Here is a 24,391-nt window from a genome sequence, read left to right as displayed (position 1 = left end):
CACACGTCGGGAACATGGCAGGAAAGCTGTCTGTGGAATGTGCTGTTTGACGACTTGTCAGCCCCTTCCTCTTAGCTGTGCATGTGCTTGGCCTGGCCCAGTGGCCTGGCAAGGGTTTCGCCCCTCTCTCCTTTCTCTGGAGCCTGGCGGTCACTGTCACCAATCTTGGCTCTACAGAGAAGGCTTTGCAATGTGCTGAAACTTGAACTGTCCCCAGTGCTTCTTGGAAGCTGGAAGAGAGCCTGAGCCATGTGGAGAGCAGCTGGGGATAACCCCAGGATTTTGCCAAAGGAGGCAGAGAAAGTCATCCTCAAACAGGGCCCGGTGGGGTTCTTTATTTGGGGACATCTTCCAAAGCCCCCAGCTCTGATGTGAGCGAGTGAGAAGCTTCTGACTCTTCCTTCAGACATCACCTCGGGTGAGATTTGATGAAGCCCTCCCTCCAGGCTCATGCAGAAGCACAAGAAGCAGGGTAGGCCTGTCATTTCCATTTCAGAACAAGAACTACAGATCGTAAAGGCCAATTCCCCAGCTAGGACTCCGGCAGACCATGAACCAGAGCGGCTTGCCCCATTTTGGCTCCTGCCCACCTCCCACTTTCTAATATTTTAGAAACCAATTTCCTTCCTCCCTGTTTCCCATCTCTTGGTCACCCTGAGGAATCCCACTTTCAAATACATCAAAAGAACAGGCGTGTGTGGTGTCTCACACTGGGGTGTGTGGAGGGGATTTCTGCTAGGGAAATAACCGCACTCCCCCCTCCCCCTCCCCCTTGGAAAGATACAGAAATAACAGCTTAAAGAAACCAAGGTAGAGTAGATCTCACGCTGAAAATAAAGTGTGTAAAATGAGAGCATAACTAGCTTATGAGACAGTTATAGCTCCATGAACACATGTGGTTGATATGAAGAAGACGGTGCCTAAGGACTCTACACTCGGGAAGGGAAATCTATCATTTGACTGTGAGCAGTGAAAAAGAGTTTCAGTTTGACTTTTAAACATACAAAGAGAATGAGAGAGAAAGGTTAGTGGATAGACAGCCACAAGCTGGGAGAGCAGAAAGACTGTGGACTGGGAAAGCAAAAGGAGAAGGAAGGACCAGAGGGATGAGGGGTGAACTCCCAGGACTCTTGGGGTGGGGTTGGGGGGAGTGCAGGTTGGAGGAAGAGGGGGGGATAGGGAGGAAAAAGAGGGAGTGGGAGCTCTTGGTAGAGGTGCCAGTCCCTTATTTCAGGAACTGTGCTGATAAGGAAGTAGGAGGAGTGTGCCCAAGCTGAATGGCATAAGAGTCTGACCCTGGGCTAAACATAACCAAGAAGGCCCCAGTGGGCCTGCTCACTCCAGGGTGAGAGGTACAGCCAGGGCCCATCACTGCTGTTGTTGGCCCTGTCTGTGGGCCTGTGGCCAAGAGCCATCATTCTCTTTGGACTTCTTGAACTGATCATGCTGTGTTTGTCACAAGTCCACTCTGCAAACAGGACCCCAGGAGGCATCTGTCTGCAAGAGTGAAGTCCAGCTACCTGCTGACTAGAACGCCAAGCTCTCTGAGACACAATTAAGGAAGAGCTCGCTTGGGTGCCCATGCTGGAAGGCAGATCCCCAGGACCTTGGTGGGTGTGTCTGATGCCCACTCCTGCTCACCCCATTTCCCTTCTGCCTGCCGTTGGCTGCCCTGTGCTCAGGGGCCTGGCCAAGGCTGGCAGTCTCTGGCGGGAGCCCAAGCCGGTCAGTCTCTTCCAAGCTTACTGTACTTACTATTGAGGCAGTAGTTTCCACACTCTGCCAGGTGCGAGCATGAAAGAGAAATGGAGAATCAGCACTCACAGACATTGTACTCTGCGCAGATCACTGGCAACCACACTTGCCTGCTTCCAAAGCCTAAGGAAGACCCACCATCAAATGGAGGTTGGGCTGCTGCATGAAACCCTGGCAGTTTCTTCAGGGCATCGCTGGTGTTGTTCACCCTTGAGTTTATTGCACTTGAAGGTGGCAGAGAACCAAAGAGACATTTACCATAACTTCCCGCCACACTACCTTCAACCCACCTTTCTACTACACCTTGAAAAATGGCTTGCTACCTGCTGTCAATGGTCTACTCCCGGCTGCCCGCAATCAAGCAACAATAAACCAATCAGCCACACGCTCCCCCACTGCCCTTTGCTGGATTCTGGAAACCAAGTTTTCTTATGATCGACTAAGGGCGAGGCATTCTCCAGAAACCACGCCATCAAGCGCCACAACAATGCCCTCAAGTTAGTCATGAAGGCGTGCATGTCAAAAGCAGTTCCATTCAAAAAACACCAGTTCCAGAAGTGACTACCAAGCCGGTTTCCCAACCATCAATGGTTTAAGTTTTATTGTAAACATGTTTATACTTTAACTTAACCTTTAGACCTGGCCTTTCCTCTGTTTGTGGACTAATGAAAATGCCTTGTCATTCCCTCGCATCTGTATGCTAAAGCGCAGGCTGTCCAGGTGGTGAAAAAACTGCCAATGAAGAATGCAATTCCCACGTGCAAGTCCCACCCCCCCGCCCCACACACCCAAGACGACCCGCTACGTGAGGGATTTGAAGTGTTTGATAAAGAGTTGAAAGGACAGCTCTCAATACGTTACACGGAGAGGACCGTGAGGGTGTCATGGACTCACTGTCTCAACACCCCTGAGGCTGGTGGGCAGCATTGCTTCTGGGTACACCTCAAGGCCAGGGAATGACGGGCTCACCAGCTGTTGGATACACCCTTCAAGGGCAGTTTATTTGGTATGTAATTCTTTAGTGTACAGGCTGAGCACACCCAATCTCTAAATCCAAAGATTTAAGGGAGCTGACATCTGGAAAGTTCCACACCCGAGATCGGGGTGCAGGTCAGTCAGAAAGGTGAACACAGTAAAAATGCTGCAGAAAATTGCTTCCGGGTTCTACAGGAAAGAGGATATATTGGAAACACAAACAAACCTCATATTTAGATCTGGGTCCCATCCTCAAGGTATCTCTTTATGTGTGTGTAAGTCTTTCAAACTCTAAGAACAACAAGTCTGTAACCCGGAACGTTTTTGGTCCCAAGCATTTTGGATAAGGTCTATACAACCTGATCTATCAGGGTATGATATATATAGACAAAATCTTTGTCCATCCAACTAGCCCCGCAGCTAACTAAAGACCAGTGCAGCTCAAACATTTCCCAGTGTTTAATGGTGTGCTCAGGAAATAAATCCCCAGCAGCATGCACGACTTACATGTTTTAGCAACATGTTTTAGTGAATAGTCTTAAAAGTGGGGTTTATATCTCCTGAAGCTGTTTTCTTACACAATGAAACAAACAGAAAATAGTTTTTTAATCACCCAAATCAGCTATATCAAAAATACAAATCTGCTAAGTTCCGCATAAAGCACCCCAAGTGTTAGGTCAGCATGGCTCAGGGAAGAAGGATCTTTAAGACCCAGCCTTGCTCAGGAATGTTATGCCCTAGGCTCAGGCTGGGCCTCTAAGGTCGTTGGCTTTGTGTTGTGGCTAACACTCTACCTGCTATGGAGGAATGTCCCCATCTAGTGGCCGGCCTGACTCCGTGCCACCCGAGTCCCAGCTGCTCTGAACGGAGGGCAGGAACCACAGCTAACGAGTTATTTTCTTGGGTGACTTGTTTGCTTATGGGGATGGGTGGGCCCCAGGAAAAACAACTGCGCCCTGTGCTCACCCACGGGGTACTCTGAATACAGCAAAGGCTCTTAGAGTTCCCTCGGAAGAGTGAGCTGTGTGAACTGAAATTCTCCAGAAAAGGTTAAAAAAAAGACACCATGTGAAAAAGTGTGCAAGGCTGATTGACAGATCAGAACCTCTGATTGTAGAGAATTGAAATGTTGTTAAGCCAGAGCCAATTTGTCTTGGGCTACCTTTAGCTTCCTTAATTGTCACCCATTGTCTGTCCTCTGTGTCTGACCTAAAATTTTAGTGACTATCACAGGAAACCTTGTGGTGTATTAACAAGCACTAGGTTCCACCAAGCTAGAAGCTAAGTGTATCATCAGATAGCATCTGAAATCTATACCATAAATATCCCTGCTTTCCTGTAACCCACTATCTGACACTCCCACTAATACATTTTAATAATGCTTTGATTTATCTTTTCCCCCCTATATCTATAAATAACTCATGAAACCAATAGTGCATTAGAACAGGATATTTTGAGCAATCTGACTGAACTTGTGTTCCTGGGTAATGCCACTCTTAGCTCCAGAATAAACTATATATAATATCACACATAATAATAATCATATATATACATATATATGTGTGTAATTTCTCATTCTTTTTGAGGTGAGAACTGTGCATTACATTAACTGTTTAACTCATATATATCCAAATTTATTTGACCACAGACCCCAGCTCCTGCTTTGGGCATGTGGAAGCATGTGTTTGTAAGTGTCGAGGAGGTTGTGGAGGAAGAATGTCATGCACAAATCAGTCATTATAGACCTTAAAACCCTTTCCAGTCACGTCAAAAGGCTCAGCTCTAAACTCTTGGCAGCTTACTTAGACAAGGGATGCTGCAGGGGCTGAGAGTGTGGGTGGATGAGAGAGTGTGAAGAGAAGGAGAAGAAAGGAAGGAGAGGGCCCATGGTGGAAATGGTGCTGCTGGAGGTTAGCCTCTGACATCCCTCTTGCAATGAGGCGGGACTACAGTAGTAGTATTGCAAGAGGCACTACAGTTTGGGGGCGGAAAGAGTTCTAAAACTGGGAGTATTCACACCAGTGAAGTCTAGCCTTATGGTTTTGTTGACTCCAGAAGTGATGGGTGGAGCTGAGGGCCTCTAGCTCCCCCTAGCATCATGGAGTCTGAGGTTGATGCTGTGAGACTTGATTCTGTGCAGCTGCAAATGCTGTGGAGAAATTGTGTGCAGTGTGTGTGTGTGTGTGTGTGTGTGTGTGTGTGTGTGTGTGTGTGTGTGTGTGTGTGTGTTGTGCACACATGTGCATGTGTGTGTGTACTCCCCATGGTGGTCTGCAGGCCTGCACGGGTTTGGAATCTTTTTCTCACTCCCATCCTCCTATGACATCTAATGGTAAGGAGAAGTATCAGATGTCCTTCTTTACTAAAGCCTTCAGGCATCAGAGTAATGATGGAAAAAAACCAACTTCTTCCTGAAGCAAGTGCTCTTGGAGTGGCTTAGGTGAGGTCTGGTTCTGGGCCTTAACTCAATTGTCTGACCCTTTGCTTAAAACAGCAACAACAATAATTGTAATCATAAAACAGAAGACATGTATGTAATCTAGCTGAGGGAATCGGAGGCAAGAGGAGTGTCACTAATTCAAGGTCACCTTGGACTACAGAGTGAAAGACCAGGCCAAAGAAATAAAGATCATAGGCAAGAACACATACACAAAAACATCACAAAATAAAACAAAAAACCCAAAGTAGTTAAACCTTCTGTGTTGAATGTTTAGAGCAGAGTACTGCTTTTGAAATATAGATTTATTTTGAGGTAGGAAAAGCTTCAGCTGTGAAATGTAGAAGAACCCCTTTGCTGAACGAGGCAGGATTCTCCCTGACAACAGCAGATGGCTTCCAAGCACTCTTGGTCTTTCTAGCTTTGGATCTGCCCAGCTCACAGAGTCTCGGTGTCTTCCCTCTCTAAGGGATAGAATCTGCCGATTTCTCTTACATTTTCCCAATCCTTCCAACATCCTAGCAGCATGTAGGTTACCATCCACAGTTACATGCCCATTGCAACCTGAAGAAACTGTCACAGAGCCCCTTTAATCCACCAAGTCATTGTCACAGGAGAGGAGATATGGAATGTAGGTGATACCTCCCATACGCAAGCCTTCCTGGTCTTTGCAAAGCTTTCCCGTCCTAAATAGTATTTTCATTTCAGAGCTGGCAGGGATACCAAGGTAATGTGCAGGGTGGCTGATGTTTCCTTAGCTTCTAGCCTGATTTTCCAGAAAAGAGCCATTTGCTCCCGGCCATGGCCCACTCCCTTACCTCTTACCCAAGTCTTGTCAATCTAGTGAGATCTGTTATTCTAGAGCCTAGAGTCCAAAAGCCACTGTGTGAACATTTTATGTCTAATCCAGACAAAGTTCTGTAACAGAACATGGGACTAACAAGATCATAAGATGCCCTTTCCTTCCTTCTTTAATCCCCAAAGTTAAGTGTTCGCATAAGCCCAGATCTTATACGTAGACAATCAGTGTCAGAAGCAAACTGGATGGTCTATTTCAACCCATCAGACTTAGGGCTAACAGTGAAGAATGAGCCCCAAATTCAAGTTTCATTCTTCCGTGTATGTATATGTGTATGAGTTTATGTGCACACAAATAATACATATCTAAGAGTTCATGCTGATATGTGCACACATGTTTATATTTGTGTGTGGAAGACAGGTTGATATCAGGTATCTTTCTCAGTCACTCTCCATTGTTTGTTTGTTTCTTTCTTTCTTTAGCCATTCATTCACTTTTGGAGTCTTCTTCAATCACTATTATCTTTCTATCTCTCGCTCTCTCTATCATCTGTCTATCTATCTATCTATCTATCTATCTATCTATCTATCTATCTATCTATCTATCTATCTATCTATTTTTGGCACAGGATCTCTTTTTGAGTCCTGAGCTCACTGATCTCCACAATACTAGCTGGCTTACAAGCCCCAGTATTTCCCTTTCCCCACCTTCCTAGCCCTGGGATTTTAAGGCATATGCTGTCCCACCAGGCTTTTTACATGGGTGCTGAGCAGTTGAACTCAGGTCTTCGTGCTTCTACAGCAAATACTTTACCAACTGAGCCACCTCCTCTGACTCCAAACTTAAGTTTCTGAAGGCACAGGTTACTCCTGAACCTTAACTAGACATCCCTTCAAGATTCATCTTTTAATAGGGCCATAACAACGTGCCTGTTACAATCCAAGGTTCATAAATAGTAACTCTTCTTTGCTTAGAAAAAAAATGCCATGCTCTGTTAGACAAACTCCAGGAACCATGTAAATGTAACAAACACTACTGAGCTGTTAACTACCACATTCGGCATCTTTTATATTTTCCATGGCCGCTGCCACTCCATTTACAAAATGTCTACCTATAAAATCTAGACTTTTCTTCCTTTGGTTAAAATCAGGCATCTGTGACAAGTAAAATCATAAGAAAGCACATGTGGGTTCCTTTACAGATTCATTGATCTGTTTTCTTTCAGAGATGTTTGCTTTAGTCAGAAACTAGCTTTGGGGCAGGCAGGTGGGTCATTCCCATGGTAGAAATGTCTTGGTCTATGGAGCCCTGCCTGGGATATATGGACAGGTACAGACAGGCCAAGATGCCAAGACCGTGGCTTCTGTTTCCTTTATGTAGGTACAGGAAGGGTCTGTGGTTTGGGGCCCTCTCAACCTTTCAGACAGGGCCTGATGGAAGCTCACAGTACCCACTAGGGGAGCTTATTTCTCTCATCAGTACTAATAGTGGCTAGTGTTAATGCAGTGATCAGTAAGCCCCCTTCTACATGCTTCTATGCACTCCCTCATTTAGTTTATACTCAGTCCTTGGTGGTAGATACTCTGGCTATGGTATATAGAGTATAGCTTCCATTTCTTGTTCCTATTTTTCTGTGTTTGGGCAACATTTCTCTTTATGGAGTCCACATGCTTATCAGTACATAAATAAAGGGATTCCTTTGTTAGGATGTTTTTGAAGTAGCTCATGTGTATCAATTCTTAAGACTTTGTTGTGTCCAGGTTAACCTTTTGGAAGAGAGCCTACAAGAGGTTTCTTAGGGAAGGGGTCAGAGCAGGGAATAGAGAGGCCACTTACCTACTCTAACAGAGATACTTTCTGACTGAATTCTCCTTAAGCCTTTCTAGTACCTTATATGATACAATGGCTACCTCATATACATGTTACTAAGTAAAGTTGTTGATCAAAATGACCCATAAAGCTGTACCTGTATTACCAATATTCCCTTTTAAAGCACTGGTCTTACCAAATCTCAAGGAATAGGTCTGTAACCCTAGCTTCTTGTGATGTTGAGGAAATAGGTTTGTAAATTCAAGGCCTTTCTGGGCTATAAATGAGTTCAAGGTTAGCCTGGGCAACTTGGTGAGAAGTTCTTTCGAAATAAGAAATTACAGAAAGGGCTGGGCATGCAATTCAGTGATTTGCTGAATATGGGTCAGGCTATGGGTTCAAGTCCAAGTACTGTGGGGGAAAAAAAAAAAAAGAGTAGTCCCCATAATTCAGTCTGTGGCTTCCATGCCCTCCAAGAAGCAAAGCTAAAACCACCCCAAATGTACCTTTCTGGCAGTTCAGGCCTTCGAAGCCCAAGGGACAGTCACACTCATAACCCTCCTTCCTGGGCCTACAGCTGCCCCCATGGGCACAGGGGGCCCCCACACAGGGGTGCGCTGTGTTCTCCACATTCACACCAGATGTAAAGTCGTGCCTCACATGGATGGTCCGGTCATTTAGGATGATCTTTGGATAGAGAAACACAAAGAAATTCAAGACTCAAAAACCAAACTTATAGGTCAGAAACCTGAGCTGCCGATAATGAAGGTGGTTAACATAGAACGGAAATCTGGAGACGGATCCTTTAGAAGAGTTGACTGTGGTATATCTGGAAGCTGCCGAAGAGAGCCTTCTGTTGTGATCCATTACCTCTGCCGGGACACTCCTTAAGACTGGAAGCAAATAACTCAAAATAGCTTCAAGAAGTCCCTGAAACTGACCACCAGGGCTCTTCCTCCCAAGTGTGTATAAGCAATAAAGCCTGCTGAGAGACATTCTCAGAGCAGCTGAGCTACAAAACAGACTCTCAGACCTATGGAGCTGCTTAGAAGATGCCCAGGCCTAGCATCCTGGAAGAGATAGGCCAATAACCTGGAAGAAGCAGAGATCAGGAGAACTATGTCAAAGAAGAAAGGAACCACTGGGAAAGGAAACTCCGACTTGTTGAGCGACCTGTAGGCTGCTCTTTGTGATCCAGGTTTCTGGCTTTTATGAACTGTCATCCATGCTGGGGTGGGCTTTGATGATATAACTGTTTGGAGGTGATTTCTGCTTCTGTAAGTGACCCCTCTCACCAATATTCCCATAAGTCACTTTCCTAGTAAACTTTGTGATACTGCCTAAACCAGCACCTGGCCCTCACCAAGTCTCCCCCCCCCACCCAACCCCTCATTCCTCTTGTCTTTCTTCTTTGACATTACTGAGTTTCCTCTCTCTCCACATCCTCTCCAGAAGTACGGGTAAGCTCAGGCTTCCTCTTTGCTATGCATATCCATCCTGGGGTGACAAGTCCTGCTCTGTCTTCCCTGACAAATGGCTCTAGGCAGAGTAATATATTTCTGGGAAACATTATTCGGTGCCTTACCTTTTTCCAACATTTTTAGCCCTTGACTTAGAATGAAGGATGACCACGTACATTGAGCTGCTGTCGGCTTTCCAACTGACAGAAGAAATACGTTGGGGGAATCTCCTATTGTCTGGGATGTTAAAAGAGGTTAGCAGAGGTGCTTTCTACTGGGAATCTGCTTCCATTTCCAAAGATATACCTCGTCTTTGGAGAGCGCTGTGAGGTTGGGGGAAAACCTCTCCAGGTCCTGAATCAGAGAAGCCACTAGTAAACAACCTTCTCATATCTCCCTCTTCTCATTCTGCAGGTGAAAAATACAAAGCCCAGCAGAAGGCGCTCCGGCAATACAAGCCCTGCATTTGTCTCCTGCTGGACAGTGCCTCAGTCAGGAAGGGAAGGACAGCTTTTCTAGAGGACAGGAAAGAAGGGCTGGGGGCCCTGTGAATCAGAGGTGAAGCTTGAGGATGGAGGGAAGTGTGGGTGAGCTTTCTCACACCTCAAACCTACGATCTATGTGAAAATGTGACCCATGCCCCTTGTGGGGAACCAAGATCTCACCTGGGATTACAATGGCACTAGCTGTAAAAGACGTGTGAGAGCAAGCAAGCACTCGCTGGACTGTTTCTGAACTAGCAGTGAGATATGAAGGAGACACACACCAGCAGCCTTTCCCAGGGACAGTCTTCAAATTACAATGGCACCGTCTTTCAGTGTTACTGCTCCCTCATCCTCTATTCTCATTCTTTGTCACGAGTCTGACCTTGGTCCCCATACCACCCTCCATCCCTAAAGGGAAACAAGATGAGGCTAACCCAGGGTCCAAGTTCACTCTCTTCCCTGTAGGCAGCCCTGCAAGTCTAGGCTCTGACTCAGACTGCATGTCTGTAGCCAAGGAGCACAAGTTCATGACCCAGGGGATCTTGAGCATCCCCAAGAGAATGAATAGGAAACATGAGAGTGGGGTCAGCACCTTCCACTAGCCAAGTAGTTCTTTTATCTTCAGCTTTCTGGATCACGTTTCTGTAATCCGAGAGCTCTTGTATGATTGATGAGGAGCAACTGCTCCTGAGTGGGTGGGAATAACACTTGACTCTTACGTGGAGCAAAGGACTCAGTAACTCAGAGAAAGCCTAAGACAGGGAGCTTACTCCCCTGCTCTACTTGCCCCTTCCCTGGCCATACAGGTGGCATCTTGGTGACAGTTATCTCTCCCAAGAGCCCTAGAAAATTTGGAAAACTCTTGCTGAAAAAAAAAATTCACCGTCACTTCATAGAATCACTTTATGCTGAACAGAAATCCAGGAACAGGTGTTTGGGAAACTAGACTGTAAGTATTAAAAATAAAACCGTCTAAGCATTTTGGCATTTTTTTTCCAAACCCTTTTCCCGAGGCACAAAAGAAAACATTGATTATAATACTTAACGCTATGTACAGTCAGAGAGATATCAAGCACGAGGAAGTGAAAGTATACCTTCTGGATGCTCCCACTAAATGGATGGAGGATACCCGAGTTCTTCTTGACATCATCGTAATTTGGGACTCCTCCAATAAAAATGTCCGTATTACACTTAATCTGGGTGAAGCCTCCCTGTCAAAGCACGAAGAAAAGCAAGTAACAGACCAACTTCAAGACAGATGCTGACAACAACCCCGGGCGCCATCCCAGCAACCTGGCCACGCATTAGCTCAACTGTCATGTTGTTTTGGTAGGTGACTGACCTTGAATATCAGGAAGTTTCCTAGTCCCCTGAGACCCATTTTTATTGTGTGTAAATAGAGCATAATATCCAACTCTCAGAAGCATCACAATGTGAGTACAAACTACATCACTGTCGATTGGTGAGCAGTGCCATTTCTCTACTTGGGAAAACTGCTTCCAACCAGTGGAGCTCAGATGAGATCATGGAACAGAAAAGCAACAAATGCCTCTGGATGGAAGATTTCAGATCTTGGAAGTGGGTCTCTATATCCTTTCTTCTCTCATCTTCCTTCAGTGTAGATCGTAAGTGGAAGTTGCAACTAGTCATTGGTGGCTATGTGCATGAGTGAGGACCTACTCTTCATTATAAATTAATGATATTCTAGAGCAGTTGGTGACACTCTAGCCTATTCTAAGGGCAGAGATGCTCTGAATTTACACTTTGGCCAAAGCTGAATGCATTTTCAGTATTCCACTAGGTGCCTACTGTTCTGTTTGGGAATGGCATAGATAGGGCTTCTCCAAGACAAAGAACTAAGTGAAGGCATAGGGTTGGGATTCTGGTGATCAAATACATGTAAAGGGCAAGGAAGTTTTTTTCATCCTCCCAGTTCTTGGAGAACCTGCCATTGTCCTCTCTTGCATCCCACGTGTAGCAACACGTGTATTACAATTAATGTCTAAACTCACTCAATAAAACCCATAAGCAAAATGTGAAACCATCATAAGACAGCAGCAGTAGTGTCCCAAAAGCTGAGATTGCTGGGCATCGCACACTTTAAGAAACACAAGATAGTGTTCTTGGAGTTGGAAAGATGACTCAGTGGTTAAAAGTGCTTGAGAACAACACTGAGGAGCAGAGTTCATGTCACAGAAACCATGCAACAAGCCAAAAATTTCCCAAATGCCTCTGAGGGATCCATCACCCTCTTCTGAACCCCTGCTCCATGCATACACACACACACACACACACACACACACACACACACACACACACACACACACACAGAGAGAGAGAGAGACAGAGAGACAGAGAGACAGAGAGACAGAGAGACAGAGAGAGACAGAGAAGCAAATATGGTCACACATACACAGATACACACATAGGTACTTTAAAAGACATCATGTTTGTGATAAAATAAATATAAATAGGCACATTATTAAGCCATTTAACAAACATGATTAGGCACCAGCTTATTGTGCTCAAGCAATGTATTAATGCTAGACAGACATTAACAAATAGGAAAGACCCAATCTTTGTTGTCCCCTCTGGATTTATACTGGTGGAGAACATGTGTAGGAGATCCATGTGTAGGTGACAACTCTCCAGGTTCCTTTGAGTATGCCTGAGGACAAGGAGGTCTCTTACCTCACACTGGTTGTAGGGAATGGGAGAGTTGACCAAGGCAGAGTGTCAACTGTGGAACTGGAAGAAGTTGGGGTTGGAGGTTTATAAGTAACAGACAGGGTTGGGAGACCAGGTAGTGCAGAGCCTAAGAAGCCATGTTAGGAGTTTGATCTTGATCCAAAAAGTCAAGTCTGAAGCCGGGGGTGGAGGTTGGGGGCTGTGTGTTTTAGGAAGATTATTAGTCAGAGAGAGAAGAATGGATTGGGGAATCAGAGGTAGTGAAGAGGAAATAGATGATCTCAGATGACCATTTATCTCTAGGAGTACCTATGGGATCTAGCTTCTACTGTTTGTAATACTGGGGGTGGAGCCTAAGGCCTGGTCCATGTTTATCCTAGGCTAGCACATTGCCAGTGAGCTAAACCATAGCCTTATATAGGTCTTATTTCAATGCACGGTCATGAAGGAAACCCAGGGACTTTTGGGAATTCAGGTGGCCCAATAATGTGTATCATAACACACTTCCAAGCATTTCTCCCTCCAGTCAGCATCTCTGACTCCAGAGCTGAGAGAAACTATTTGAGAAAAGGAAGAAGGCTATGGAGTCAGGGGAAGAGTTTTCTTTGAGTACAAGTTCTGACTTTGAGTTCCAAGGTGTCCAGTGAATGGGGTGAGAACAATTTTATTCTGGCTTTTGAAGGACCATCCATCCCTCTTGCTGACAAGGAGGAAGGTAGCCTATAGTTTCATGCAAATTGTCCTCATCTTCTCTTTAAATTATTTTCCTTTGGATTGTGACCCTGGAAATAGTCAATTGCACTGACAAATGCCCTAGCATCTATAATAGGGCAGAGGCAACTATGTGCTAGGTACTGCTGTGATTTGTGTACGTGATTCTCCTGATTCTCACAGTGACTCTCAGATGTGTGCTGTCACCAGCAGGACAGTCTCCATTGATCTGAGGATAATGATGAGAAAAGCGCAAGCTCAGAGTCAGATGACCAGCCTGAGCTTATGCCACTAGTGAAGCTGGATTTGGAAGCTCAGGAGTCAGGTTTTGTAGCATGTTCTTGTCAAACATGTCATCCCTACACTGCTGAGTCTATGATCTCAGCTGTCACTTCATATAAATGACGAGGTCAAAGGTTGATGAGGGGCAGGGTAAAAAGAGCAGAAAGCAAGTTCTTAAACGTGCCCTGGTTACTAAGTGTCATGATTTGAATATGCTTGGCCCAGGGAGTGGCACTCTTTAGAGGTGTAGCCTTGTTGGAGTAGGTGTGCCACTGTGTATGGGCTTTAAAACCCTCATCCCAGCTGCCCGGAAGTCTGTCTTCCACTAGTAGCCTGCAGATGAAGATGTAGAACTTTCAGCTCCTCCTGCACCAGGCCTGCCTGGATGCTACGATGCTCCCGCCTTAATAATAATGGACTGAACCTCTGAACCTGTGAGCCAGCCCCAATCAAATACTGTCATTATAAGACTTGCCATGGTCATGGTGTCTGTTCACAGCAGCAAAACCCTAACTAAGACACTAAATATTAATGAAGTATAACTCAGGCTTATAAAAAGGCCTGTGAGATCAATACTGTTGCTGTCATTCCCATTGAGAGAGGCAGAACAGACATCATTGTCTAGTGGAGAACTGAATACCAACTCAGCTTTAGAACCTGTGTACTCAGATATAACACAATGCTGCTTTAAAAAACATCTATTTATTTATTTGTTTGTTTATTTGTGTGTGTGTGTGTGTGTGTGTGTGTGTGTGTGTGTGTGTTTACATACATGGTGTGCTACAGCACACGTCTGGAGATCAGAGGACAGCTTGCAGGAGCCAGTCCTCTCCTACTCCGTAGATTCTGGAAATCAAACTCGGGTCATCAGCCTTAAGGACAAGCAAGCCCCTTAGCCCACTGAGCCATCTGGCCTTCCCACTTCGCACTGCTCTTCTATCAACATCAGCAGAAAACAATGGCCTGGCCCTCGCCAACCACTGGGAGGAACAAGTGTGTCCTTCTTACCTCTGCCATTCCTTCTACTGCCTTCTGCTTGTCCACCTGTAAGATCCCATTCTTCGCTGTGCGAGACACGCGTAGGTCATGCCATTGGCCTAGGGTGAGGGTATCCTCACTCCTGTCGAAGGAAGATGTGGTGTTAACATTCTACATCCACTTGACTAGATGAAGAAATCCAGCTGACTGGTACAGAATTATTTCGGGTGTCTCTATGAGGATTTTTTTCTGAGCGATAAACCTTTGAGTTGATAAACAGAGTGAAGAAGATAGCCTTCATCAAAGCAGATGGACATTACCCAGCATTTTGTGAGTTCAAACAGAATGAAAAGACAGGAGAAGCATAGACTTTTTTCATTTGAATGGAGTTCAGACATCCATCTTACCCTGCCCTTGGACAGTAGCATCACTCCTAGCTCTTGAGACATGTGCCAAACCTTACGTCACAAGTATCCTGGTTCTTGGCCCTTTGGACTCACACAGAGACTTGTGCCACAGACACCCCTGTAGGCTTAGGCAGAACTACACCATAGACTTTTTGAGGGGTGTCAGCTTCCCTGTAGAAAACTGCAGGATGCCTCAGTCCCATAGTCATGTGAGATAGTCTCACCAGGCAAATATTTTTCTCCATCTCTGTCTAAATCCCCAATGGTTTTGGTTCTCTGGAGACTCTTAGCATGAGTCAGCATGTCATAGGTATGCACCACCATTTCATCAGTGTGGCTATGATGAAATCGATGCCAACCTTAGGCACCTGAAGAAGCAGTGTGAGGCATACCTGTGTCAGTCAGGTCACCTTTTCCCTTGAAGGGGTGATTCAAAGTGCAAGGTGATTACCATGGTGTCTTCTTTGCTAAACTTGATATATAGCTCTAATACAGGAGTTATAATATAATAACTCCTGCATGAGTTACCTTTCAAGTTGCTATCCTCAAATACCCAACACAGAGCAGCTAAATGGATGGGGGCCTTATCTTGGCTTACAGTTTTAGGAGTCCTAGCCCTAGTGGAGATGGAGTAAACTATCTGACCTCCCTCAATGAATGGCTGCGATGCAGAAGAGTAAGCCAGATAAACCTTTACCTCCCCAAGTTGTGTTTGGTTGTGGTGTTTTATCACAGCCATAGAAAGCAAACTAGGGTACATAGGAAGCACCCAGATGACCCATCTTGCCAGCTCCCCCACTCCCCTGTTCGGTTTTTGAAACAAGGTGTCACAACAGAAATCTGACTGGCTTGGAATCTGCCTGTGTAGACCAGGCTGGCCTCCAACTCAGAGTTATGCCTGCCTCTGTCTCTTGAGTGCTGGGATTACAGATATGCAACATCTGTCTCATTTTGAAAATTTTCATATTAGAATAATGGAAATGCTCAGGTTTGGAAGTGCCTCTAAAGATTGTTCATGTATTTAAAAACTTTTAATGCCCAATGTGACACTGAGAGTTGGGACCTTTGAGAGGTGACTAATTAGGTAGTGTGGTCTTTGCTTCATGGGTGGATGACCATCATAATCACCTGGGTTGGGTGTTTGTTATGAGTCTAGATTTCAGTCCCTTCCTGCATGGTCATGCTAATGTGCTCTCATACTTCTCTAGCTTCCCTCTTGGGGAGACAAGAGAAGGCCCCTGCCGCAATGTGAGTTACTTGACTTTGAACTTCACAGGTTCCATAAATGTGAGACATAGGTTTCTGTTCTTCATAGATTCTTCATGTTTCCGATAGTCTGTTAGAGCAACATGCAAAGAATCCGGACAAGGAAAAGCAGACTGGAGTTTACTGGTGATTTCAGAAGGATTAAAATGACCTTAAAAGCTCAGTTACTAAGTCAAGGTGGGGGCACTCGATGGTTAAATGTGACTTGCAAGGGTTTTGAGCATTACTTTTTGGAGTGAGGTGTGCAGAAATAACGTAATTATTGTATTTCTATTTCTAACAACGTCTAGCTCCTGGCCTTCACTGAACCTCCCAATTACTTTTTGGTTCTGTATCATCTTTAGAAAACTATGAAGAATGCCAATGGTGTGATTATTAAAGGGTCAGCACCCCCTAATTTGATTCCTCTGCTCAGGCAAATGCTTTTGTAATTTGTCCTTAGCAATTAGAATTTAATCACCTTGGCTAAATCAATATGCAATAAAGAAACAAGCAGGCCTTTTTAAGTGGTCTATTTCCATAATGACTAACAGCATACTAGTCATGTTTCTGTCCTGCAGAGGTCACTGGCTGTCAATCCAATACCTTCTTTTGCACAGTGTATCGATCACAGCCATCGAGAGCTCATTCCAATCGTCTTGATGTTTGAGTCAAGCCATAATCATTTCGACCACAATACCCTTTTCCTAAAATTAAAATGACTTGGCCAAGTCCACAGTTTCCTATGTATGGTTCAGGCTTTCCCCTAGTTTTCTTAATTAAGTGGGGATTTCTTTGAAACAGTTTTCAAAATAAATAACTTCCCAAGAGGCATGTGAAATGGTAACAGAGATCTCTGTTGCCAGGCTGCAGAAGACAGATGTGGGAATGGAAGGCCGATAGTGCTTTAATCTCTGGTAACTCTTGTCTTATTTTCACTCAGGATCCAAGGATTCTTTCTCTGGTCACCTTCCCCAGCAGGTCAGAAAAGGATACCTCATACTATAATAATAAAACAAGACAAAACAAAAAACAACCTAAAATAGTTCTGGTTGATAATTGGCATAAACTTATGAAATAGAAATACTCAGAACTTAGGATCTGGCTGCCACTGACCCCCAAAGTGGGGTCTGCATTTGCAGAGAGGCAGGTGGGAGAGGCGAGTGTTCTGAGGTGAGTGTTCTTGTGCTTCCAGATCTTGAGGTCACCCTTTACCTTGAAAAGGTGACTCAAAGTACAAGGTGATTATCACGGTGTCTCCCTCTCTAAACTCGACATATAGTTCTGAGCAAAATGCTTGGGCTGTTTTGCATAATCATATGTAAATTGAATCAATTAAATACCCACAAAAGTTGTCTTGAGATATAAGATGTTTTACATAACTAGAGGGGAAAAAAATGTCCCATCCCTTCCCTGGGGTGGGAGGTGTCAACTGGTTTAGAAACTCAGCCACAAGGACAAAAAAGAAAAAGAAAAAAAAATCCTTTGACAAACAGTGGACATTTAATAGAGACAGCATTTCCCATCAGCCATGAAAACAGTCAGCAGTTTAGCATCTCCATCCCCCACACACGCCTTCCAAAAATGACAGGTTAGCAATTCGAATAGCCGCCAAGCTCCTGCCGCGGTTTCCTTAGAAATAACAGACTCACAGCCCATGCTGGGGTGGAAGTGGAACATCCGGGCTCTTTGAAAAGAAGCATTGGATACACACAGCAGCACTGACCGCTGCATTAGACTAGGGGTCCCTGAGCATAGTGAGAGGCCATGCTGTCAAACTGACACCTAATCACGTGTGCTGGTCAGAAGTACTTCCTTTTGCAGGATGCAGTAGTAAAGGGAAAGATGCACATGCAGTCAGAGTGGTTCCCAACCCTCACCCATCCACCCCTGCCACCCAGGCTGGGGATCAGCAGAGAGGAAACAGACGGGCTGTAAGAGTCAGAGGGTAGGGAGGAGTGCTGTAGTGTGCTGTCTTCTGGATCTTATGTAGCTATGGGAAATGCGAACTCCCAGCAGTTGTAGTTGCCTGCATACGACCAAGCCAGGCAAAGTTCTGACACAGAGATGGAGGATGATACCTAGGTCCCCAGCCTCATCAAGGAGCGGTTGGCAGTTGGTAGTTGCTGGAGAGGGGAGAACCACTCATTGTAGGACGTGGGCACTGGTAGGATTTCTGCGCTATAGTGGTTGGTCTCCTACCCACAAACACTAACCGGATATAGTGGATTATTAAAAAAACATGAAGGAAATGTGCCCAACCTAGGCTTCACTGTGTACGGTGGGATGGGTTATAGTGGCCCCCATAGGAAGCGACGTCATTTTCCATAAACAGAAGCTGGGAATTAATACCTGTTTGATAAGTATTTGGGGAAAGGAAGGAAGGAGGGTGGGGTAGAGAGAGGAAGGGGGGGAGAGAGAGAGAGAGAGAGAGAGAGAGAGAGAGAGAGAGAGAGAGAGAGAGAGAGAGAGAGAGCGAGAGAGAGAGAGAGAGAGAGAGAGAGAGCGAGAGAGCGAGAGAGCGAGAGAGCGAGAGAGAGAGAGAGAGAGAGAGAGAGAGAGAGAGAGAGAGAGAGAGAGAGAGAGAGAGGTGGTCTGGCATAGTTCAGGAGCAGCACAGGGTTCCACAGGCACTGGCACAGAGAAAACAGGAAGAGGATGGTGGGCGGCCATTTAGTGGTCATAGTGGCGGCTGTGGTTTTGGAGGGGAGGAAGTCGCACAAGGCCCAGACCCTCACCTGAGAACTCCGGTCCCAGAACCACAGTCGAAGCGGAACTCCACGTGGCCCGCAGCCATAATAATGGACAGGAAGTCCTTGCTGCCTGTGTCGTAGCTGTATAAAAGGACCCCGTCCCCGGAGTCCGGCCGAAATGTGATCTCGAACTCGGTGAAAGAAAGATAGTGCTGAGGCTCCAGGGGCCAGGGAGTGGCAGCGTAGGACCTCAGCGACTCTCTGAACTGAGGAATGGTCAGGGTAAATGCTGAAGAGATAAGCAGAGGGTTAGAGATCCCTGGGTGCCTGAGACCAGCAAGTGGCCTGCATGAAACTGGGCTGTTTTTCCTCCTGGGTGGGGACTTATCTCCTAGTTGTTCTGTGAGTACTGAGGGGTATGGCTGAGTTCTGTCAGTGCAGTGTGGGTGGATTATTATATGGTACCTCATGTCTGGCCCCTAAAAGTTCCTTCCTTCCCTGGTGCTCTCTCTTCTGACATGATGGCTAGATAAAAGACTCAGAGGGGTCTCACCTATGTGACTTTATGGAGCAGAATAACCTCTAACACTATTGACCTGAGGTGATGTAGCTTGGGAACAGGAGTCAAACCCTCCTATGTGAGGTTCTACAAAACCAAGACGTCCCCAGCCAGCCCTGGCTCAGGGACACTCTTCCACTGACATGAGATTTGAGGAGATATTGAAATTATTCTCCCCTGTGTAACATCTTAGTTTCAAACCCGAATCATTTATAGATAAAATTGATTTCTTTTATAATCATGGCTCTAAATTTTATACTCTTTTGCTTCTAATTTTTGAATTTTGCAAAAATTAAAGCAGGTTCAAGCCTTTGTATTTTTCCCTCCTAAATCTTTAAAACTTTCAGTTTTTATTCCTGAATGTTCATATGTACACATTGCATGTGATTGTACATTACATGCATATGTACAAATATATATGTATACATATGTATACATGTGTATATTTGCATAATGCAGCAAAAAGGTAGGCTAAGCCATCAGATCAGAGCAGAGGTAAAAATCAGAGCAGATTTGTCATATCATGTTATTGATTTGTGTGTACTCGTTCCCAGTATTTTCTTGGAAACGCTTAGGCGTTAGAAAGAACACGAGCTTTTAGTGCACTTGAGCCAATCCTGTAAAAACCTTACGAGTGCAGGCCTCTAAGTACTACAGGAGGCCAGAGGCACCGGCCCATGGTTGGTATATTAAAAGGAGTGCATCTGTGCTTAGTTTAGAACTTTGGTCTTCTGATACTCTCCCACCCCTCCTGGCAATGCAACCCACATCCCTGAGGGAAATACAGGATGTTGCTAAACGGGAACTGATGGGGAGTTATGTCCACATGCATCACAGCCCGGGCCACCATCTCACCATCTTCACAGTGTCGACCTCTGAACCCAAGGGGACAGAGGCAGATGTAGGAGTCGGCCTTGATGGCTGCGCAGGTGCCCCCGTTGATGCAGGAGGCTTCATCACAGATCCCACTGCTGCACTCCCCTAAACAGAGGGCACAGAGCCAGGTCACAGGTGCCCACCCGGAGATATATAGCTGACCCCAGCATCATGCAGCTCCCCCATTCCTACTGTCCACCCATGCATGATGGGCCAGCTCCCAGAATGGGGGAACCTGCTTCTCCTTTGCTATTATTTTCTGTTGGCTTTATCTCTGGAAGAGCTAAAGACTTTTCCAAACGATGCTGGACATCTTATAACCACTGAGGGGGATGATGAAATTGTTCCTGCTTTTAATCTACTTCTACTGTTCCTAAAAGCAGGATGGATAACACACCCCACCCCCCGCCTCTCGTGCACACACATACACACACCAGCCTGTTTATGTTAAAAGCAACCTGATTATGTGACCCCAATTAGCTTAAGTGCTGCTGCCTTACTGGTTCAAAGCTCAGCCACTCAGGCAAGCATGGAAATAGCAGAACTCTTGCTGAGCTCTCTTCTCAGTGACAGGAAGAGGGGAAGTGTCATGGTGCCTTGGCAAATGCTCTGGAACCCCGTTTCTTCTTCACAGTTAATTTTAAGGACAGAGACACCTCATAAAGAAAAGTGCTTCAAGCTCATCTTCATGTTCCAAGATGAGTGTGTGTGTGTGTGTGTGTGTGTGTGTGTGTGTGTAAGAGATAGAGACAGAGACAGAGACAGAGACAGAGACAGACAGAGGAAACAGACAGGGACAGAAAGGGACACAGATAGAGAGTATATGTGTGTAAGTATATAGGTATGTGAGTGTGTGTATGTGTGCTTATGAGTAAGAGCATGTTTGTATGTGTGTACACACAAACATACACACATGTGAGAAAGTATGGATGAGTGTGGATGCATATATGTGAGACTGTGTATATGAGTATGCGTAAGTGTGAGAGAGTTTGTATGACAGAGTGTGTGTTAGCGAGTATGTGTGTGAAAATGTGTGTGACATACAATATGTGTGAGTATGTGTTTGTGTGGGGAATGTGTGTGTGAGAGTGTGTGTGTTTGTCAGAGAGTGTGTGTGTGTAACAGAGCACATTTGTGTTTGTGTATGACAGTGCGTGTGCAAGTGTGTGAAAGAGTGCTTGTGTGTGTGAGAGAGTATATGTGTGTGACAGAGTGTATGTGCATATGAATATATGTGTGTGAAAGAGTGTATATGTATATACATATATAAGTGTGAGAGAGTTTGTGTGTGGCAGAGAGAGTGTGTGTAATGGAGAGCACATTTGTGTTTGTGTGTTACAGAGAATAAGTGTGTTTGTGCGTGAGAGAGAGCGTATGTGTATGTATACTGTGTGTATGAATGTATGTATGTGAGAGAGTATGTGTGCATGTTACAGTGTGTGTTCAGAGAGTGTGTGTGTGCATGCATGCTCACATGCACATGCATTTGTGTGCTTGTATGTGTGTGTCTTTTAATTAAACAAGCAGAGATTTCTGGAAGAACTACTCTGGCACTGTGTGCACATCATCTGACATGGAACACATGGGCTTGCCCTGGCCCCCTTTCCTCTGCCTGTCTCATCACAGTCTTCCCGGAAATGCTGGGTGAGTGCAAAGCACCGTTTCCGGGGAGGAGGGGAAAGGGGGCATGCGCCTGCTTGGGATATAAAGTCCAGCTCTGCTGTTTGCGGTGCTTTGCCACCACTGCCTGATTTGGTAGCTAACTCTCCAGAGACGGACAGCCCCCCTTCACTGACTGCGTCACCATCTTTGGCAGGTGGGTACTTCCCTGAGGGGTCCTGTGGGACTGCTCAATTAATGTCATTAAGGTCCCTGATGAGGGACAGAAAGAGAGAGAGAGTGTGAGAGAGAGAGAGAGAGAGAGAGAGAGAGAGAGAGAGAGAGAGATCCGATGAGGAAGGTGAGTGGGGGATCAGAGGGGCAACAGTAGTAGAAACAGAGATTGTGAAGAATCAGAAAGATGGGGGGGGGCTTATTCTGGAGGCTGGGGGTGGGGGCTGGGGAGCAGCCAGCTCACAGAGTGAAGGCTGAGTTTGAAAATAAGACCTCTAATATTACATGAGATCATAAGAGGGGGGCACCTTAATCTGGTTTGTCTAATGTCCTTAGGAGAGAAATCAGGACACCTGAGAGACAGTGGGTCTGCACACACAGGAAAGACTGACCATGTGTGGAGGAAATGAGAAGGCTGTCATAATTTATAAGCCAAGGAGAAAGGCCTAGGAGAAACCAATCCCTGGACCTTAAACTCAGCTCTTTCAACTACAGGCAGTCCCCGAAGGAAACGGCCCACCCTGCTGCTTTCTGAAGTTGAGCAGAAACCTTGTTTCTGATCTTATTCTGTGAAACAATCCCAACTCTGCTGTCAGTCAGGAGAAGTGACCTATCTCTGCAAGCCCCGATCACTCACCCAGATGGTGGCTGTAGTAACATTTTCTTCCTTCTAAAATTAGGGTAAAAGGAAGTATGGGACATTATGGTCAAGTAGATTTTTTTTCTGGGACGAGAAAGATGGCTTAGTGGCTAAGAGCACTTGCTGCTCTTGCAGGGAGCCCAGGTTCCACTACCTGCATTCACACTGCAGCTCAAAACTGCCTGTCACTCCATTTCCAGAGGATCTGTGCCCAGCTTTGACTTCAGTGGGCACCAGGCACACAAGCAGTGCACATACACACGTGCACACAGACGCGGATGATCAGAAGGATCAGAAGCTCTGTCCAATGAGCTTAGACTAGGATGGTGGCAAATCACAACACGTTTGGCCTCAAGATGGATGCGACCATAGATCGTACGGACTTACAGTTATGACTCCTGAACCCCCGTGTGAACCAGTTGCCCTACTGCTCACCCAGACCAGAAAAGAACGCCCCCTCCAGGTCCAGTCTAGCCCAAGGGCACTCACCAACATCAGCTCCGTTGAGGGCTTTTCCCAGTGGCCAGGGCCTCATGTCAATCTTCTTCCCATTAACAGCAAGTGACTGCACACAGCCTTGGAAGCCACGATTTGTCCCCGTTGCTCTGACCAGCCAGTAAGCACTGGGAGCACCACCAAGGTACAGAGGTGTCCGGAAGGTAATTTTACTGTACTGACCCTTTAAGAAAAAAATGAAAACTTTATCTCATTTTAAAAATAGAAAGTAAAATATAACATCAAAACACTTTAGATTGTGAGGTGGAGTGTGGCTAAGATATAGGTTAAAGCCTTAGGGATTCCTTTATCTGGATTTGTCTTTAAGACATGGCCCTGCTAGGTAATAAAATCCACAGTAATTGACTACCAGAGTCAACTCACTGACTCCTTAGAGGACTGAGTTTCCAGAAGCAGTGGTTTGGGAATGGCTGGGAAGGAAGGAAGGAAGGAAGAAGGAAGGAAGGAAGGAAGGAAGGAAGGAAGGAAGGAAGGAAGGAAGGAAGGAGGTCACATCCAAGCCAATCTAGCAGGCTCTGAAGCAAGCTGGCATCCAAAACCAGCAGTGCTCTGTCCAATCTTCACACCAATCGAGTGTGTACCTTGGATGGGGGCTATTATGTGCATCCGATGGTTGACACGTGTGAGTGACCATTGACCTAAACATTGGCCCTTTCACAGTTCCCAGCCCCAGCCACCGTCACACTAAACACTGTAAGAGGAACTGTTCTCAGGAAATATCCAACAAGTTGTATTAAACATATCTTAAAATTCGCTCATGGGTATAATTATATGAGTCCTTTTTTTTAATTTTAATTTTAAGTGTTTAGTCAGGAAGCTTCTAAACCAGGGCCAAACCAATAGTCTGAAGTATAAATGTGGAGGTCAGAAAATACGGAGCTGAACGTGAAGCTAAGAGAACGTTAAGATAGCGTTGGTTGTCCTGGTTGTAGTACATGGGCTTCTCATTCATCTAGAGTAAGTGATAACCGTGAGAGCTGGGGGAAGGCACAACCCCAGTCCCTGGCTATCATCTGTATGAGCCCTTAAAGGGGTTGCTTCCAGCTCGTGGGAATCTAACCACTGTCCGATCTTTTCCAATGATCAGGTAAGAAGATTTGTAAGTAGGAGGCTGAACCCCTCAGTTACTTAGAAGCTTTAATGGTTCTTAAGTCCCTTCCTACACATGAATCAAATGCTGTTTTGGCCTGCTCTGTCCAGATTCTCAGGAGTCAATTGCCATCTCGTCCTCACTGTTCCCTTC

At 45.6% G+C, this 24,391-nt stretch overlaps 1 protein-coding gene across 3 annotated transcripts in view; it reads right to left on the bottom strand.

The window, feature by feature from the left end:
• Positions 1-24,391, bottom strand: part of Egflam (EGF like, fibronectin type III and laminin G domains) — a 173,008-nt gene that overhangs the window by 15,900 nt on the left and 132,717 nt on the right. For 2 of the 3 annotated variants that reach the window (XM_032898808.1, XM_032898810.1), the window contains 7 exons: positions 23,122-23,311; positions 20,139-20,264; positions 18,770-19,013; positions 14,410-14,521; positions 10,815-10,931; positions 8,282-8,462; positions 1,756-1,779 (listed from right to left, as the gene is read on the bottom strand). In XM_032898808.1, coding sequence (XP_032754699.1) covers positions 1,756-1,779; positions 8,282-8,462; positions 10,815-10,931; positions 14,410-14,521; positions 18,770-19,013; positions 20,139-20,264; positions 23,122-23,311 — 994 coding nt within the window. The remainder of the gene's footprint in view (positions 1-1,755; positions 1,780-8,281; positions 8,463-10,814; positions 10,932-14,409; positions 14,522-18,769; positions 19,014-20,138; positions 20,265-23,121; positions 23,312-24,391) is intronic. The other variant, XM_032898809.1, reaches the window with a different exon arrangement.

The sequence above is a fragment of the Rattus rattus genome, chromosome 3, assembly GCF_011064425.1.
Source record: "Rattus rattus isolate New Zealand chromosome 3, Rrattus_CSIRO_v1, whole genome shotgun sequence".
NCBI lineage: Eukaryota > Metazoa > Chordata > Mammalia > Rodentia > Muridae > Rattus > Rattus rattus.
Note: the sequence above shows the minus strand (reverse complement) of the source record. Positions and strands in the feature narration are given on the sequence as shown.